This window comes from Tachyglossus aculeatus, unplaced genomic scaffold (assembly GCF_015852505.1).
Source record: "Tachyglossus aculeatus isolate mTacAcu1 unplaced genomic scaffold, mTacAcu1.pri scaffold_12_arrow_ctg1, whole genome shotgun sequence".
Classification (NCBI taxonomy): domain Eukaryota; kingdom Metazoa; phylum Chordata; class Mammalia; order Monotremata; family Tachyglossidae; genus Tachyglossus; species Tachyglossus aculeatus.
In genome coordinates this window covers 291,940-308,120 of record NW_024044858.1, presented here as the reverse complement: position 1 = coordinate 308,120, position 16,181 = coordinate 291,940, and the positions used below count along the sequence as shown (strand labels likewise).

At 44.0% G+C, this 16,181-nt stretch overlaps 1 protein-coding gene across 2 annotated transcripts in view; it reads right to left on the bottom strand.

Annotated features, from left to right (window-relative positions):
- The window catches only part of LIN54 (lin-54 DREAM MuvB core complex component), a 75,623-nt gene that overhangs the window by 8,141 nt on the left and 51,301 nt on the right, over window positions 1-16,181 (bottom strand). For both annotated transcript variants that reach the window (XM_038742503.1, XM_038742504.1), the window contains exons 6-11: window positions 15,221-15,294; window positions 14,860-15,057; window positions 13,526-13,617; window positions 12,249-12,320; window positions 9,433-9,535; window positions 5,525-5,662 (exon numbers count right to left, since the gene is read on the bottom strand). In XM_038742503.1, coding sequence (XP_038598431.1) covers window positions 5,525-5,662; window positions 9,433-9,535; window positions 12,249-12,320; window positions 13,526-13,617; window positions 14,860-15,057; window positions 15,221-15,294 — 677 coding nt within the window. The remainder of the gene's footprint in view (window positions 1-5,524; window positions 5,663-9,432; window positions 9,536-12,248; window positions 12,321-13,525; window positions 13,618-14,859; window positions 15,058-15,220; window positions 15,295-16,181) is intronic.

The following is a 16,181-nucleotide window of genomic DNA, read 5'->3' as shown; positions in this document are numbered from 1 at the left end:
GTCTTCTGTGTGACTTTGGGCAAGTCACTTAACTTCTCTGTGCCTCAGTTACCTCATCTGTAAAATGGGGATTAAGACTGTGAGCCCCCCGATCATCTTGTATCCCCCCCCCCCCGCACTTAGAACAGTGTTTGCACATAGTAAGCGCTTAATAAATGCCATCATCATCATCACCATCATTACAGGGATTGTGTCCAATGTGATTATCTTGTATCTTACTCTCCCCTACTTCAATGCCTTATTGAAGGCACATCTCCTCCAAGAGGCCTTCCCATACTAAGCCCCACTTTTCCTCATCTCCTACTCCCTTCTACGTCGCCCTAACTTGCTCCCTTTGCTCTTCCCCCTAGCCCCGCAGCACTTATGCATATATCCGTCATTTTATTTATTTGTATTGATGTTTGTCTCCCGCCACCTAGACTGTGAGTTCATTGCAAGGCAGGGATTGCCACTGTTTATTGTTGTAGTGTTCTTTCCAAGTGCTTAGTATAGTGTTCTGAACACATTAGTTAATAAATACAACTGAATGAATGAATTAATCTATCCCAGCACTTCAGTGTCTGGCACATAGTAGGCACTTAAATACCATGATGATGATAATTATTATTGTTGTTAAAAAGACTATTGATTGACTGACTTGGAGGCAAGACATTTAACTTCTCTGTACCTTGGTTTTCTCATCTGTAAAATGGGGAGTAAATCTCTGTTCTTTCTCCCCGCTTAGACCTTGAGCCCCCACATTGCATAGGGATTGTGGTTGATATGACTTATCTTTTAACTACCCCACGACTTACTTGGGACTTAGTAAGCACTTAAATAACAGATTGATTATTAGGGCAGAGTGTTGAGGGCTTGGGTGAAGAGGTTGAGAGAAAGGGGAAAGAGGACTTGGACAGGGGGAATGAGGAGACAGAGGGCGAAGAGGAAAGGAAAAGAGTGTGGTGGGAAGGTGAGTATAAGGATACTTTAACTGTACTCTCCCAAACAGCTGGTACAGTGCTCTGCATACAGTACGTGCTCAATATGGTTCTCGAATGACTGACTGAACGAATGAACTTACTATTCCTGCTGCCTCATCTCCTCCTCTCTTCCACCAGAGGTGTTTCTCTCACCCTGACTGGGCTCGCAGACTCAGGTGTCCAGCCTTGGACTCCATGAGACTGTGCCACCCTTTGTCCCGCACCCCGCCTTGCCACTAATCCACACAAACAGCCGGGTCACCCTCCAGGGACAAGTAAAGACTTCGCAACTGCTGGGACAACTGTTTGAACTCTAGGGGATGCCCAGTCACAAGGCTTGCTGGCCAAGAAACACCAGCCGCTGCCCCGGCTCAGAAGCAGCATGACCTACTAGATAGATCCTGGGCATCAGAAGGGTCTGTTGTGTGACCTTGGGCAAGTCATTTAACTTCTCTGTGCCTCGGTTACCTCATCTGTAAAATGGGGATTAATGCTGTGAGCCTCACGTAGGACAGGGACTGTGTCCAACCTGATTAGCTTGTATCTACCCCAGAGCTTAGAACAGTGCTTGACTCATAGTAAGTGCTTAACAAATACCATTATTATTATATTAACAAGACCTCTCTGGGGCCAGCCTCTGAGCCTCTGCCACGTGATTAATGATAGTGGCAGTGGCCAGAGGAATTGGGTCAGAAGTGGTACATGGCCTGTCTCCCTCCCACCTCTCCCGGCAACCCCAGTCTACACAGACACTGCCAGCAAGTCTCAAGCCCCAAACTCCACTTCATTCCTGAAGGATCTTCCAGGTTGTTTGAGCTGGTCACAGAAGACACAGGCGAACAGAACAACTCATCCGTACAGGAATTCAAGGCTGAGGGTAAGAGGTGTCTACTCTAGCCCCAGAGTCCAGGAAAGAATAGAGAGGGACCTACAGTGTTAATAAATCACGGTGATTAATACAGAGAAGAAAAACAAATGATATATGCATACTCATTCATTCAATTGCATTTATTGAGCGCTTAGGGTGTGCAGAGCACTGTACTAAGCGCTTGGGAAGTACAAGTCGGCAACACTTAGAGACGGTCCCTACCCAACAACGGGCTCACAGTCTAGAAGGGGGAAGACAGACAACAAAACAAGACATGTAGACTGGGGTCAAAATCGTTAGAACAAATAGAATTAAAGCTCTATGCACATCATTAACAAAATAAATAGGATAGTAAATATGCACAAGTAAAATTAATAGAGTGATAAATCTGTACAAATATATACAAGTGCTGTGGGGAGGGGAAGGAGGTAGGGTGGGGGAGTTGGGGAGGAGGAGAGGAAAAAGGGGGCTCAGTCTGGGAAGGCCTGCTGGAGAAGGTGAGCTCTCAGTAGGGCTTTGAAGGGAGGAAGAGAGCTAGCTTGGCTGATGTGTGGAGTGAGGGCATTCCGGGCCAGGGGGATGACGTGGGCCGGGGGTCGACGGCGGGACAGGTGAGAACAAGGCACAGTGAGGAGGTGAGAGGCAGAGGAGCGGAGGGTTCGGGCTGGCCTGTAGAAGGAGAGAAGGGAGGTGAGGTAGGAGGGGGCGAGGTGATGGAAAGCCTTGAAGCAGAGAGTGAGGAGTTTTTGCTTGATTCGTAGGTTAACAGGCAGCCACTGGAGATTTTTGAGGAGGGGAGTAACATGCCCAGAGCGTTTCTGCACAAAGATAATCTGGGCAGCAGTAGTGAAGTATAGACTGAAGCGGGGAGAGACAGGAGGATGGGAGATCAGAGAGGAGGCTGCTGCAGTAATCCAGTCAGGATAGGATGAGAGATTGAACCAGCAAGGTAGCGGTTTGGATGGAGAGGAAAAGGAGGATCTTGGCGATGTTGTGGAGGTGAGACCGGCAGGTTTTGGTGATAGCATATTGTTGCCTACAACAAAACAAGTCATCCCCAAAATCTCAACCCACGAATATCCCAATTATTTTTTCACATCTGCGCCCCCTAGATTTTATTTTAGGCTCCGAGAAACCATCCATAACCCTGAGTGACAAGGTGACCTTTCAACTGTATTCTCCCAGTGCTCAGCAGGTGCTTAATGAACACTACTTCGTAAGGAATTTGTCCTTCCTTAGCCCTTCTGGGATTTTACTTCTCAGGCTTCTGGAAACACATCATCACTCTCCTTTGGACCTCAAGAGTTAACCTTCACTTCCTGGATCAGGACTCCTCTATCTGATTTATCTCAGTACTTCTCCTCGGACCAATGGTTCCTGGCAAAGGTGTGTGTATATATACGTACGTGCATACACACACCCCCACATTCCCCTGATCACCTACTACCCAACCCACACACTTCACTCCTCAAACACCAACCTTCTCACTGTATCTTGATCTCATCTATCTCGCTGCCCACCCTTGCCCAGATCCTCCCACTGGCATGGAACTCCCTCTTATTTCATATCTGACAGACCACCTCTCTTCCCACCTTCAAAACTTTAGTAAAATCACATCTCTTCGAAGAGGCCTTTGGCAACAAAGCCCTCACTTCCCTATATAAGCCTTCTCTTCTGCATCCTTTCTTAAGCACTTAGTATAGTGCTTTACACAAAGTAAGCACCCAATAAATAAAACTGAATGAATGTGTCACCTGTGTACCTGTGTCTGTTCCCCTTAAGCACTTTGATATTCACCCCTCCCAACTCCATAGGGCTTATGTACATATTCTTCTGTAATTTATTTTAATGTCTGTCTCGTGCTCTAGTCTGAAAGTTCCTTATAGGCAGGGATCATCTATATGTATTCTTTTGTACTGTACTCTCAATCAGTGGCACTGATTGAGTGCTTACTATGTGCAGAGCATTGTATTGTACTCTCCCAAGGGCTTAATACAACAGAGTTAGTATATACATTCCCTGCCCACAAGAAGCTTACAGTCTAGAGGCAGAAATAGACCTTAACACAAATGAGTAAATCACGGATATGTACGGAAGTGCCGTGGGGCTGAGGGTGGGGTGAATATCAAGGGCTGAAAGAGTAAAGACCCAAATGCATAGGCAATGCAGAAGGGAGGGGGAGTATGAGAAAAAGAGGGTTTAATCAGGGATGGTCTCTTGGAGAAGATGTAATTTTAATAAGGCTTTGAAGGTGGGGAGAGAGTGGTGGCTTGCCGTATAGGACAGGGAGGGAGTTCCAGGACAAAGGAAGCCGTGAGTGAAGAGCTGGCGGCAGAGTAGGCGAGATCGAGGTACAGTGAGTAATGACATTAGAAGACTGAAAGGACTGGGGTTGTGGGTAACTGGCGAGATAAGTTAGAAGGGGATAGAAGGGTTGAGTGCTTTAAGGCTGATGATAAGGAGTTTCTGTTTGATGTGGAAGGACTGAAGAGTGGGAAGGAGTGGATTGAAGTTTTTTTTGGAAAGATAATCAGGCAGCAGAGTGAAGAACAGACTGGAGTGAGGAAAGACAGGAGGCAGGGAGGTCAGTGAGATGGTGATGCAGGAGTCAAAGACAGGTATGAGCACTTGGTTCAGAATGGAGTAGTTTAGTAGATGGAGAGGAAAGGGCAGATTTTAGCGATGGTGTGAAGATAGAATAGACAAGATTTGGTGACAGACTGAATATCTGAGTTGAATGAGAGAGAAGGGAGTCTGGGATAATGCCAAAGTTAACAGCTTGTGAAAGAGGGAGACAGTGTTGTTGTCTATAGTGATGGGAAATATATGGGGAGGATAGAGTTTAGGTGGCAAGATAAGGAGTTTTGTTTTGGACATGTTTAGTTCAAACTGTACTGTACAGGATGTACAGAACATCCTAGAAAAGATGTCCTGAAGGCAGGAGGAAATGCAAGACTCTAGAAAAGTACAGAGGTCAGGGCTGGAGAGGTCAGTTTGGGAATCAGCCACATGAAGACAGTAGCTGAAGCCATGGCAGAGAACTCATTCTCCAAGGGAGTGGGTGTGGATAGAGAATAGAAGGGAACTCAGAACTGTGCTTTGAGGAACTCCCTCTGTTAGAAGTGGGAGGTGGAAGAGGAACTGGTACGAGACTGAGAAGTGGCCAGAGAGCTATGACGAGAACCAGGAGAGGATAATGTCACTGAAACCAACATGGATGTTTCAAGGAGAAACAATGGATTGCTGTTCTAGGCTCAAATTAGATCCAAGGAGAGCAGTGTGAGGGCATAGGTGCTAGGAACATGATCTGGTTAGCAAGCAACCTCGGTGGTGGGGAGTTGAGAAAGGACAAGAGCAGGGCAAAGCAAGTGTGTATTCCTATTTTATGGCAACAGGAAAAGTGTGGGATGGAAACAACAAAATCCTCGTGGTTTTCCAGATTGAAGCTCTAGGTCAGGAGGAAGTGGGATACGATTACTGGGCAGGCTTCAGACCTGTGAGATTAAGTTTTCCAAGGTTTCTCGGTATGCCCAGACATTCTTACAAATACAGAGAGGAAACATAGTGCAACGTTCACGAGATAAGACAACAAACTTTCAGTCATTCCAACACGTTAAAAAGCCAGATAGAAACATTTTGTTCTCTAGAATCCAAAAGAAATGAATGATCATTTCATTTCTTCCTTGTAATCTCTTACCTCATAGCATTCACAATAGTTCTTAAGACACCCTGACCGTTTACAGTTGCAGCCTTTGCTGTGCCGTCGATCGGACTCCCCCTCCTTGCCTTTCCCTATCTTTGGTTTAAAGGCCTCTGGATTTCTGTCAAGGCATGCCTACCAACAGAGAACAGAAATGCAAATTATTATTTGGAAAAGAATAGTGTAATAGCTTCAAAGACTCCAAGGAGGAAGGTGTAACTTTTTTCTTGCCATATACAGTTAAGGCGCACGCGCGTGCATGCACACACACACACACACACACACACACACACACAAACCCCCACCCTCATGTTTCTGCATTTACTTTGTGCTGAGCACTGTACCAAGCGTTTACAAGAGTAATAATAATAGTAATAATGGTAATGGTTATTTGTCAAGTGCTTACTATGTCCCAGACTCTATACTAAGGGCTGGGGTATATACAAGCAAATCAGTTTGGACACAGTCCATGTTCCACGTGAGGCACACAGTCTTCATCCCCATTTCAGAGATAAGGGAACTGTCAATTGCCTGACTGAGCCCCGCTTTTCCTCTGTTCCTCCTCCCCTCCCCATCGCCCCGACTCCCTCCCTCTGCTCTACCCTCTTCCCCACTCCACAGCACTTGTGCATATTTGTTCATATTATTCTATTTATTTTATTATTATTATTATTATTATTATTCTATTTATATATTTTGATGCTATTGACATCTGTCTACTTGCTTTGTTCTGTTGTCTGTCTCCCCCTTCTAGATTGTGAGCCCATTGTTGGGTAAGGATTGTCTCTATCTGTTGCCGAACTGTACTTTCCAAACACTTGGTACAGTGCTCTGCACACAGTAAGCGCTCAATACGATTAAATGAATGAATGAATGAACTGCCTTACTCGATGTCATACAGCAGACAAGTGGCAGAGAGAGGATTAGAACTCAGGTCCTACTGACTCTCAGGCCAATGCTCTATCCACTAGGCCACGCTGCTTTTGCGCACAATAAATTTACAGTCTAGAAGGTTTCATACACATTCACAAGCGTGAGTGTGCCTGTGTGTACAGATAAATATCCATATATTCATATATCCAGACTGCAAGCTCCTCCTCTAGACTGTAAGCTCTTTATGGGCAGGAAATGTGTCTACCAACTCTGCTGTACTCTCCTAAACAGTACAGTGCCTAGCACATAGTAAGCATTTAAATGCCATAAAAAAAATGGCCAACAGTTGTTGTGCTTCAACAACTTGCTCATGGCTGGGCTTGGAGAGGCAGTTGTATTTTGGATGGCACAGCAGGGAACAATTTGCCCAGGCTACTTTCTGCCCTGCCCAGACTGGCCCCCAGCCACTTTCAACTCCCTTTTAGGCTCCAGAGTCTCCTTGGAAAGGTGAGCAATTAGCAGGCTCCTCACCTTTCATTCCCAACCTTCACCAACCATTTCTGTAAGCTGTTCAAGAGCCAGTCTGGCCTTGAATCTGTTAGTCACTCTAAATCCACTGAAGTATCAAGCAACAGGACTTTAGGCAAAATGCCAGACCTCCCCATCCTGCCCCAACCTTTCCATACATTAGGTTATCACCTACCTCTGCTTTTCAGAGCCACTCCAGAGCTGCCGTCACCTCCCCCCGACACAAGACTGTGGTTTCTTCTATTCTCAGTATGTGGATTCCTACCCACTTATTTGTCCCTCTCCTCAATCAATCAATGGTATTTACTGAACGCTTACTATGTGCAGAGCACTGTACAACACAACAGAATTAGGCAGGCACATTCCCAGACCATCCTCATTGTCTTCTTTGTCCTGAACTTGATATTCCTCTGTCTTTCCCTTTCTGGAGAGGGAAAAACATTTGACTCAGGGATTATGTGTTTATCATGTACATATCTTTCTATTTGGTCATTGCTTTCTTGTGTTATTCAGATCTGTGTGCATCTTCTTACCTAATGGATACCTGGTAATTTGTGTCTTCCATTATAACAGCCACGCATCTTTTTGTCCAAAGCCCTTTCAAGTGCTCTGGGCACGGTTAGGAACTCGATAAGTGTGTTGAAGGTGTTGGGGTTTAGAAGATGCCTCTGGATGTACGTCCAGTGTCAGAAACGGGCCCCGTAAACACCTCTGTCCCCTGCTGACCCAGTCTGAGCAGAAACTAGGTTAAAATTAACCAGTTCCTCTCACTCGGGCTTGCAGAGAAAATGGTTCACTAAATCAATGTACTAGATCTCTCAAAACTTGGATATTTGAGTCTCGAAAACACCCAGGTTCATGAACAAGGAGGAAAAAAAAAATCACTGAGGCCAGCCAATCATGTTTATGTGATTTCGCTCGTTACAAAATTTAAATTTCTGGGCCCATGGCACAGCTCATACCCTCAGAAAATATCATTTCCTGACTTCTTGTCTCTGCATAAGTCTGGCTCGAGATACTATATTCAGGTGCTAGGCCAAAATTAGAATGATTTTGGCCTACGTGTTTGTGTGATTTTTCAAAGTAATCTGTTCATTTAAGAATGAAGTTCTTTCTAGTGAATATTTAGCAAAGGGTGTTCAATGTAGTCAACTTAATTTTACGGTGACAACTCTGCCTCTCACTTTTGACCTCTTTTGAATTTCCTTTCCCAAATTTCCTCCAATTTCTTCTGCCCTGGATCTTAATTCCTAATGCTGCATCTCTTCCCTTCCTAGGAACAGGTCTGCGTTTTTCCGACTCTGGTGCATATCTGTATATTGTGCTTCGCTGGGAAGCTCCCATTGCATGCTGTAGTCAGAATGGATCTCATTTCCATCCATTGCCTCTAGTACTTTGTGCTTTTGTCTGTAGGGCTGGCTTCTGACCAATCAATCAGTGGTATTTATTGAGCACTCACTGTGGGCAGAGATCTGTACTAAGGGCTCCAGTAATGGCTTTTAGCCCCCAACTCCTGCAGGGGTTGATGGGCTGCATGAAATAAGAGCAGCCAGTGTGGTGGGGCAAGAGATCCAAAAATTTAAAATTAGCTCCCCCACTTTCTCCCAACACTGGGGAGTAGGAAGAGAGGTAAGCAGGTAGATAAATGGTCTGAGACTGCAAGGTGAAATGGGAAAAGGGAGAAGGAGGTAAGAGAGAAAGCAAATCAAACTGTTTTCTACCAAGCACACCATCAGTCCCTGAGAGCCAAGGCCCTACCTGAAGGGAGGTGGTCAACAGGAAACTGAGCAGTTTACATGACCTTTTTCCTTTCCATTTTTGTCATCTCAACCTGAATTAAATGGCCCCTCAGGGAGAGTTACAGGTTTTTACCAGTAGTAGAACCAGCACTGAGGGAAAAAAGGAGGGAAGAAGAAAGCTAGACTTCTGTCTTCTTCCCTGCTTGGCTTGTCTTTGGCTGCTGCACCCAGCTTTGGTTGATGTGGCAGACAGGCTACCCTCAAGGAACGCTGTCTGCCACCACTCCAATGAACTGTTGGTGTGGCTCTGCTGTAATTCTTTTTTCCTCATCCTCTCGGCCTTCCATTCTTTTTCTTTTTCTCCTATTAAAGCTGCTCTATGCTCCTCCCCTCTGTAGCTTGTTTCCTATTATAACTTCTGGCTTTTTGGCTGCCTGGAAATCCCCAAGATCATTCCTCTCGCAGGGGTCCCAATCCAACTGCTACCTTCCCTCCTCCTTCAGCCTCACCACCTCAAAGCAGCTGCCACTAGGAAACCCATCCCTTCTCTGTTCAAGCAAAAAACCTAAGTGTAAACATACTGAAAATGGGGACAGGAATGCAGGCGGCCTGAAGCATTTAAACTGGGTTTATACGTAAATCCTTATACACACAATATCATAAAGTTATACGTTGCCCATAGGATGAAGAGGAGACCACAAAATGAAGAGAAGAATAGATAATGTATTATAACATAGGGATAGTTTTGAATGGAAAAATAATCACCTTTATTGCTTTTTGTCTTTCATTTTCATGCTCTAAGTTGTTGTAACAATTTGTACAATTGCAGTTGTTGCAGAATTCACCATTCGCAAAGCAATCACAGTACCTGAAATGAAAGAGGAAGAACTGTCCAGAGTTGTCACCATAAAATTAATTTGACTACAATGAGCATCTGTTGCTAAATATTCACTAGACACAACTTCATTCTTAAATGAACAGATTACTTTGAAAAATCGCACACATACACCTGAAGTCAATCTAAGAACAGTATCTCAAGTCAGACTTATGCAGAGACAAGCAATTGTCCTTTGCAGCATACCTAAATAGGACCCATGTGCCTATCAATCGATTGTATTTATTAGCACTCACTGTGTGCAGAGCACTGTACTAAACATTGGGACAGTACAATACAACAATATAACACATGGACCTCAAGGATGCACTGTGGTTCCCTCCTTTTAACTTACAGGGACCTGAGACTAACACTCTGTGTAGGCCCTCTCGAGGTAGGCCATTCAGCCTAGTTTCCTCCTGAGTGTCACAGTTAATGTACAACTCTGGAACTGCCCACATTCTGGAAAGCAGGGACTAGTGTTCCTCAGTTCCACTGTCACAAGCCATCTAGCACATTTGCTCATCCTGAAACATATTTTCTACCCCTTTCGGTTATCACTTACTGGAGAGCAAGATCACTTTACTAGGCAGCTAGGAAGGTGTATTCAAGGATGAAAAGGAAAAATGAGATGCTCAAAGATTCTTTTCATTTGGCCTTAACTGAAGTAAGGAGGATGGTAGAAGGTTCCAGAGGTGACCTTGTGAAACACCAACTGGAGAGTCTATCACTTTTGGCAAATCTAGAAGTTCAGCTACCAGCTCTTTGGAGATGACTCCTAAATCTACCTCTCCAACCTCAACCTCTCTCCTCCTCTGCAATCTCATTTCCTTCTGCCTTCAGGACATCTCTAGTTGGGTGTCCCACTGACCCCTCAAACTTAACTTCTTCAAAATGCAACTTCTCATTTTCCCAACCAAATCTGTCCTCCCCACTGACTTTTCCATCGCCACCACCCTCCCTGTCCCCCAAGCCCAAAACCTTGGCACTATTCTCAACTCATCTCAGTCCACATATTCAAACTGTCGCCTAATCCTGTTGATTCTACCTTCAAAGCATTTCCAGAAATTACCCCTTCCTTTTCATCCAAATTGCTAACAGCTGATCCAAGCACTTGTCAAAGCTGCCAACTTGTCAAACTACTGCATCAACACCCTTGCTGACCTCCCTGCCAAAGCCCTATTAAAATCATATCTCCTCCAAAAAGCCTTCCCTGACTAATCTCCTATTTCCCACCCTGCTTGCCCTCTCATCTGCATTGCTTTGTGCCACTTGAGGATCTCACTCCCACTGCACTTATGCACAAATCCTTATATTCTGCTACTTCCTCTATCTGTAATTTAGTTTATTGTCTGTCTCCACCACTAGACTGTAAGCTCCTTAAGGGCACCGATAGTGCCTACCAACTTTACTGAATGTAGCAGGAGAGCCACGTGGAAAAAGCATTGGCATAGGAGTCAGACAAAGACTTGGGTTCCTATTCCAGCTCTGCCATTTGCCTGCTGTGTGACTTGGGGCGAGTCACTTAACTTCTCGGTAGCTCTGTTTCCTCAACTGTAAAATGGAGATTCAATACTTAGACTGTGATTCCCATGAGGGACAGGGCCTGTGTCTGACTTGAGTAACTTGAATCTACCCCAGTGCTCAGAACCGCGCTTAACATAGTAAGCACTTAACAAACACCATTAAAAAGTAACAGCAATAACAATAATAATTATTTTGATATTTGTTAAGCTCTTACAATGTTCCAAACACTGTCCTATGCCCTGGAGTAAATACAAAATAATAATAATAACAATGATGGCACATTAAGCGCTTACTATGTGCAAAGCACTATTCTAAGCACTGGGGAGGTTACAAGGTGATCAAGTTGTCCCACGGGGGGCTCACAGTCTTAATCCCATTTTACAGATAACTGAGGCACAGAGAAGTTAAGTGATTTGCCCAAAGTCACACAGCTGACAGTTGGCAGAGCCGGGATTTGAACCCGTGATCTCTGACTCCAAAGCCCGTGCTCTTTCCACTGAGCCACGCTGCTTCTCCAAGATAATTAGGTAGGGCTCACAGTCTAAGTAGGAGCAAGAACAGATAAGAAATCTCCATTTTAGAGATAAGGAAATTGAGGCACAGAAAGTTAAGTGACTTACCCAAGTTCACACAGCACGCAAGCAAGGAGTTGGGATTAGAACCCAGGCCCTCTGACTCCAAAGTCAATGCTTTTTCCACTAGGCCATCCTGCTTCTCAGATGTGCTCAGCAATTGCTCAATTAATTTCACTGATTGATTGATTTAATGGCTTAGCCAATCTCTAAGCAGATGCCTCATTAATCTACCTCTCATGACTTGACCTCTCCCCACTATCCAGTCCTGATCACCTCTTCCCTCCAGGACATCTTCATATGAATGGCCCGCTGGTACCTCGAAACCAACAATTCCTTCCTCCCAAACTCTCTCCATCTCCACAGACAACTTTACCACCCTTCCTGAGACTCACATCCATAAAATTAGCATCACACAGAGTAAGCACTTAACAAATGCCATCATAAATAAATAAATATTTTGAATACAGTGAATTGGGCTTCGGTGCCACAGCTCAAGTTACTGACAACTATAAAATACTGCAATATTTTTAAGATATTCCATTTTATCATCAGAAAATGTTTGTTGCTTTTAATGAAAAAGCCCTTGGGCAAAAAAACATACTTACAATTTCAAGCACAGTGATTTTGTACAGTTGCATGGCTTTCTGGGACGATTTGCAGACTCTGTTGGGATTATCCTGGAAGAGAGATGTTTTCTACTTTACATCACCGTTCACATCAAGTTATGGTTTATCTAGAAGAAAAAGCCTCCCTCATCAAAATCACCCTCCTTCCATAGCCCCGTCCCAGTGTTTCACAAGCTTCTAAGTGCAGTTTGGGGAGCAGTGTCACTTTTCAGGAAAAGAGCTCAACTGCATCTGTCCTCTGGAGCTGGAGAGGTGGTGGCAGGGGAGGAAGGAGGACTTGGGGGTAAGGTGCCAGAGCTCTGGGGTACAAGGGGCCACCATGAAAGTAACCTACAAATAGGGCCTTAGGCTTCCAAAGCCTAGATGCCCTTCTTTGGCACTTTCCCCTCACTTGACGATTTCCAGGGGCAGAAGAGTGCTTCCAGCAATGGACCAGGAAGAAGAATCAGAGCTCCCTCAGGAGTCCATGATGTTTATAGTGACCCAGTGGGAGGTTACCTGACCAGCCTGGTCAAAAATAGGGGGAATTTGGGGAAGCTGGCTCCCCTTGTCCTGGATTCCTGACTGGCATGGTACAAAGTGTGGACTTTTATCCTGTTTCAGTGTTTTGAACTTTTTTTACCCCATTTCTTCAGGGACTACAAGTACCACTTCCTTTCGCACCCCTTCTGATTGGGGCTCCCATTCCAAGTAGGAGGGAACACAGGGATTGAATCTCCATTTTATAGTTGAGAAAACTGAGGCACAAAAGTTGATTGTCTTGCCCATGGTCACGAAGCAAGCAATTGGTAGAGCTGGAATTAGAACCCAGATCCTCTGACTCGCAGGCCTGTGCTCTTTCCCCTAAATCATGTTGTTTCTCATATTTGAAAGCTATTTTAGGTAGAGGGATAGGGCTAGAAAGAACCATTTAAAAATGATTGCCAGCTGATAGAAACAGAACTATCACAAGAAACTTTATTCCCTTAGCTGGGATGTCCCAAGAATAACAGAAGCAATTTTACAATAGGGACCAACTCTAATGATACTTCAAATATTGAATAAAAATTGCATTTTGAAGCACTAAAACAAACTGCACTTTGAATCTAACTCTGTTGGCATAGCACAGGTAGGCATTCACCTTACAGAGCTAAGATCAGAACTCAGGTTCCTGACTGCAGAACTGGCCTCTCTCCCCTAAACCAACATGCAGGACTAGATTCTAACAGACACAAATGACAACCTCATTACTCTAAAAGCATTTTCAAAACACTCACCCATTAAATGGAAGCCTTGCTTGGGTCTGGATACTTGATGTTCCAGAAAAACCAGTGTTGCTTGCAAGAGACACATATGAAGACTGCTGTAGCTATCAAAGCAAGAGAATTTTATTTTTTACTGAATTTTCAAAAATTGGTTTCAGTGCCAAGACACCTGTTCTCTAACAAACTGGCTAAACCCTGGAAAACGAAATCATTCAAAGGAAAAAAATGTCGAAGCAACCATGCCTGATCATAACGAGAGAGACTGCCTCCAGTCACCTCAGGACATACTTCCAGGCTGATGGGACTCACAATTTGAAACTGGTGCAGGAGCCAATACAGCACAGCAAATTCCACATTAATCCAGGTTCCAACCATCTGGGCTTTAATGGATATGGATTTCTCGGGGTAGAGCACATAACAAGAGATGAATGAGGGGGAGAGGGGAAACCAAAAGCAGTAGCCAGACGGAGAAGAGAATGTCTGTCTCCCCCTCTAGACTGTAAGCGCATTGTGGGCAGGGAATGTATCTGTTTATTGTTGCAGTGTACTCTCCCAAGCACTTGGAACAGTGCTCTGCACACAGTACACAGCACTGTGTGCAACAGCACACAGTTGCACACATACAACTGAATGAATGAATGAGAAGGCCCCTGCCTGAGAAAGTATTCTAGAGGGAGGGGGAAGGGAAGAGAAACTAACAGTGGCATATAAAAGGGAAATGTGTCTGCCTGAATTACAAAAAAAATCAAATTACAAATTATCAAAAAATCAAGTGTCTATTACATCTTATTTGGCATTTAATCTGTCTGTTTGTCTGTCTCCCCCTTCTAGACCGTGAGCCCGTTATTGAGTAGGGACCATCTCTATATGTTGCTGACTTGTACTTCCCAAGAGCTTAGTACAGTGCTCTGCACACAGTCAGCGATCAATAAATACGACTGAATGAATGAAATTTCATATTTTACCATAAAAAAACTGTCCTCAAACAGTTCTCAAAATACAAATAAAATCCCTTTAATGAAATCTTAATTTAATCCTTGACTGCTTGCTTCTAATTATTTTCTTTGCTACATTTTTTGCCACTGCTCTTGGCTTCTAACTAGGCTATAATACCTAATAACAGGTATTTATCCCATTAACTTATCTATCCAGCTCAGGCAGACACAAGAGAACCAAACGTTTACACAAACTGTTCAAAGGGTGAGCCAACAACCTCTGAGTTTAAGCCTTCCAAATAAGGGAAAGGAACAGGAGCTAAGGAACTGAGCATGGAAATGGACTGCTCTTCTTCACAACTAGTAGAATGTCTTCTCAATCCAATCCACAATAAAACCCTTTTCACATACCTGAGTGACATACTGAGCTGGAAGTACTGCATATCCCACATTCCCTGTTCCAGGTGCTGGGGCCAGGACAGTGCCTGGTGGAAGATTAGTGAGGTTTGGCTGAATCTGGGGTAGGGGCGTGGCTGGCATAATAAGCCGTTGTTGTGGCTGGCTGGTGGTCACTATTTGGGAGGCTGAGTTGATAGGTTTGGGAACCACCTACAATGGAAGATAGTGCATCAGTTACAAAAGTCAATTTTAAAAGACATTAAATTCAAACTATTTCAGAGGAATCAGACTGAGCTTGCTTTGACTATTATCACTCTTTTTCTCCCAAATCCAGGTAAAGAAGGAAGGAAAAGAAAAAAATCAGAACACTAACCTGCTTGACAGCCTGCGCTGCAACGATCGGAACAGACATTCGCACTGGGGTAGCATTGACCACCATCGGCTTTGCTGAATAGAAAGAAAAAAAAATCCACAAAGGTGAGATAACCCCACTTATTCCTCTATAAAATGCTGCTGGGCTGAACATCTATGAATACCCAGGGCTGTCACAAAAAACACCTTTCATTACAGCCAAGACATCTAAATTACTAGGCACGAGAAGAGAAAGTGATGCTTTTATTAAAAAAAAAAAAACAAACCCACAAAAGGCAACACACATTTACAGGAATGTTCTTACCAAATTTACAAGATTATAAGAATAATTCTTCACTCAATGACTTGTGATTTTGTTTACCCACTTACTAAAACATAACCAACCCAATATTCATTTTAGAAAACCGGGTACCTTCTGCCCTCATTTGTTAAGGTGACTTTTTACAAATGCATACTGCAATACTCCCAAAATCCCATTTATTTTTAAAAATCAATAATATTTGAGTGCTTACTGTGCTTACAGCACTGTCCTAAGTCAATCATCAATCGTATTTATTGAGCGCTTACTGTGTGCAGAGCACTGTACTAAGTGCTTGGGAAGTACAAATTGGCAACATATAGAGACAGTCCCTACCCAACAGTGGGCTCACAGTCTAAAAGGGGGAGACAGAGAACAAAACCAAACATACTAACAAAATAAAATAAACAGAATAGATATGTACAAGTAAAATAAATAAATAAATAAATAAATAAATAGAGTAATAAATATGTACAAACATATATACATATACACAGGTGCTGTGGAGAAGGGAAGGAGGTAAGATGGGGGGATGGAGAGGGGGACGAGGGGGAGAGGAAGGAAGGGGCTCAGTCTGGGAAGGCCTCCTGGAGGAGGTGAGCTCTCAGTAGGGCCTTGAAGGGAGGAAGAGAGCTAGCTTGGCGGATGGGCAGAGGGAGGGCAT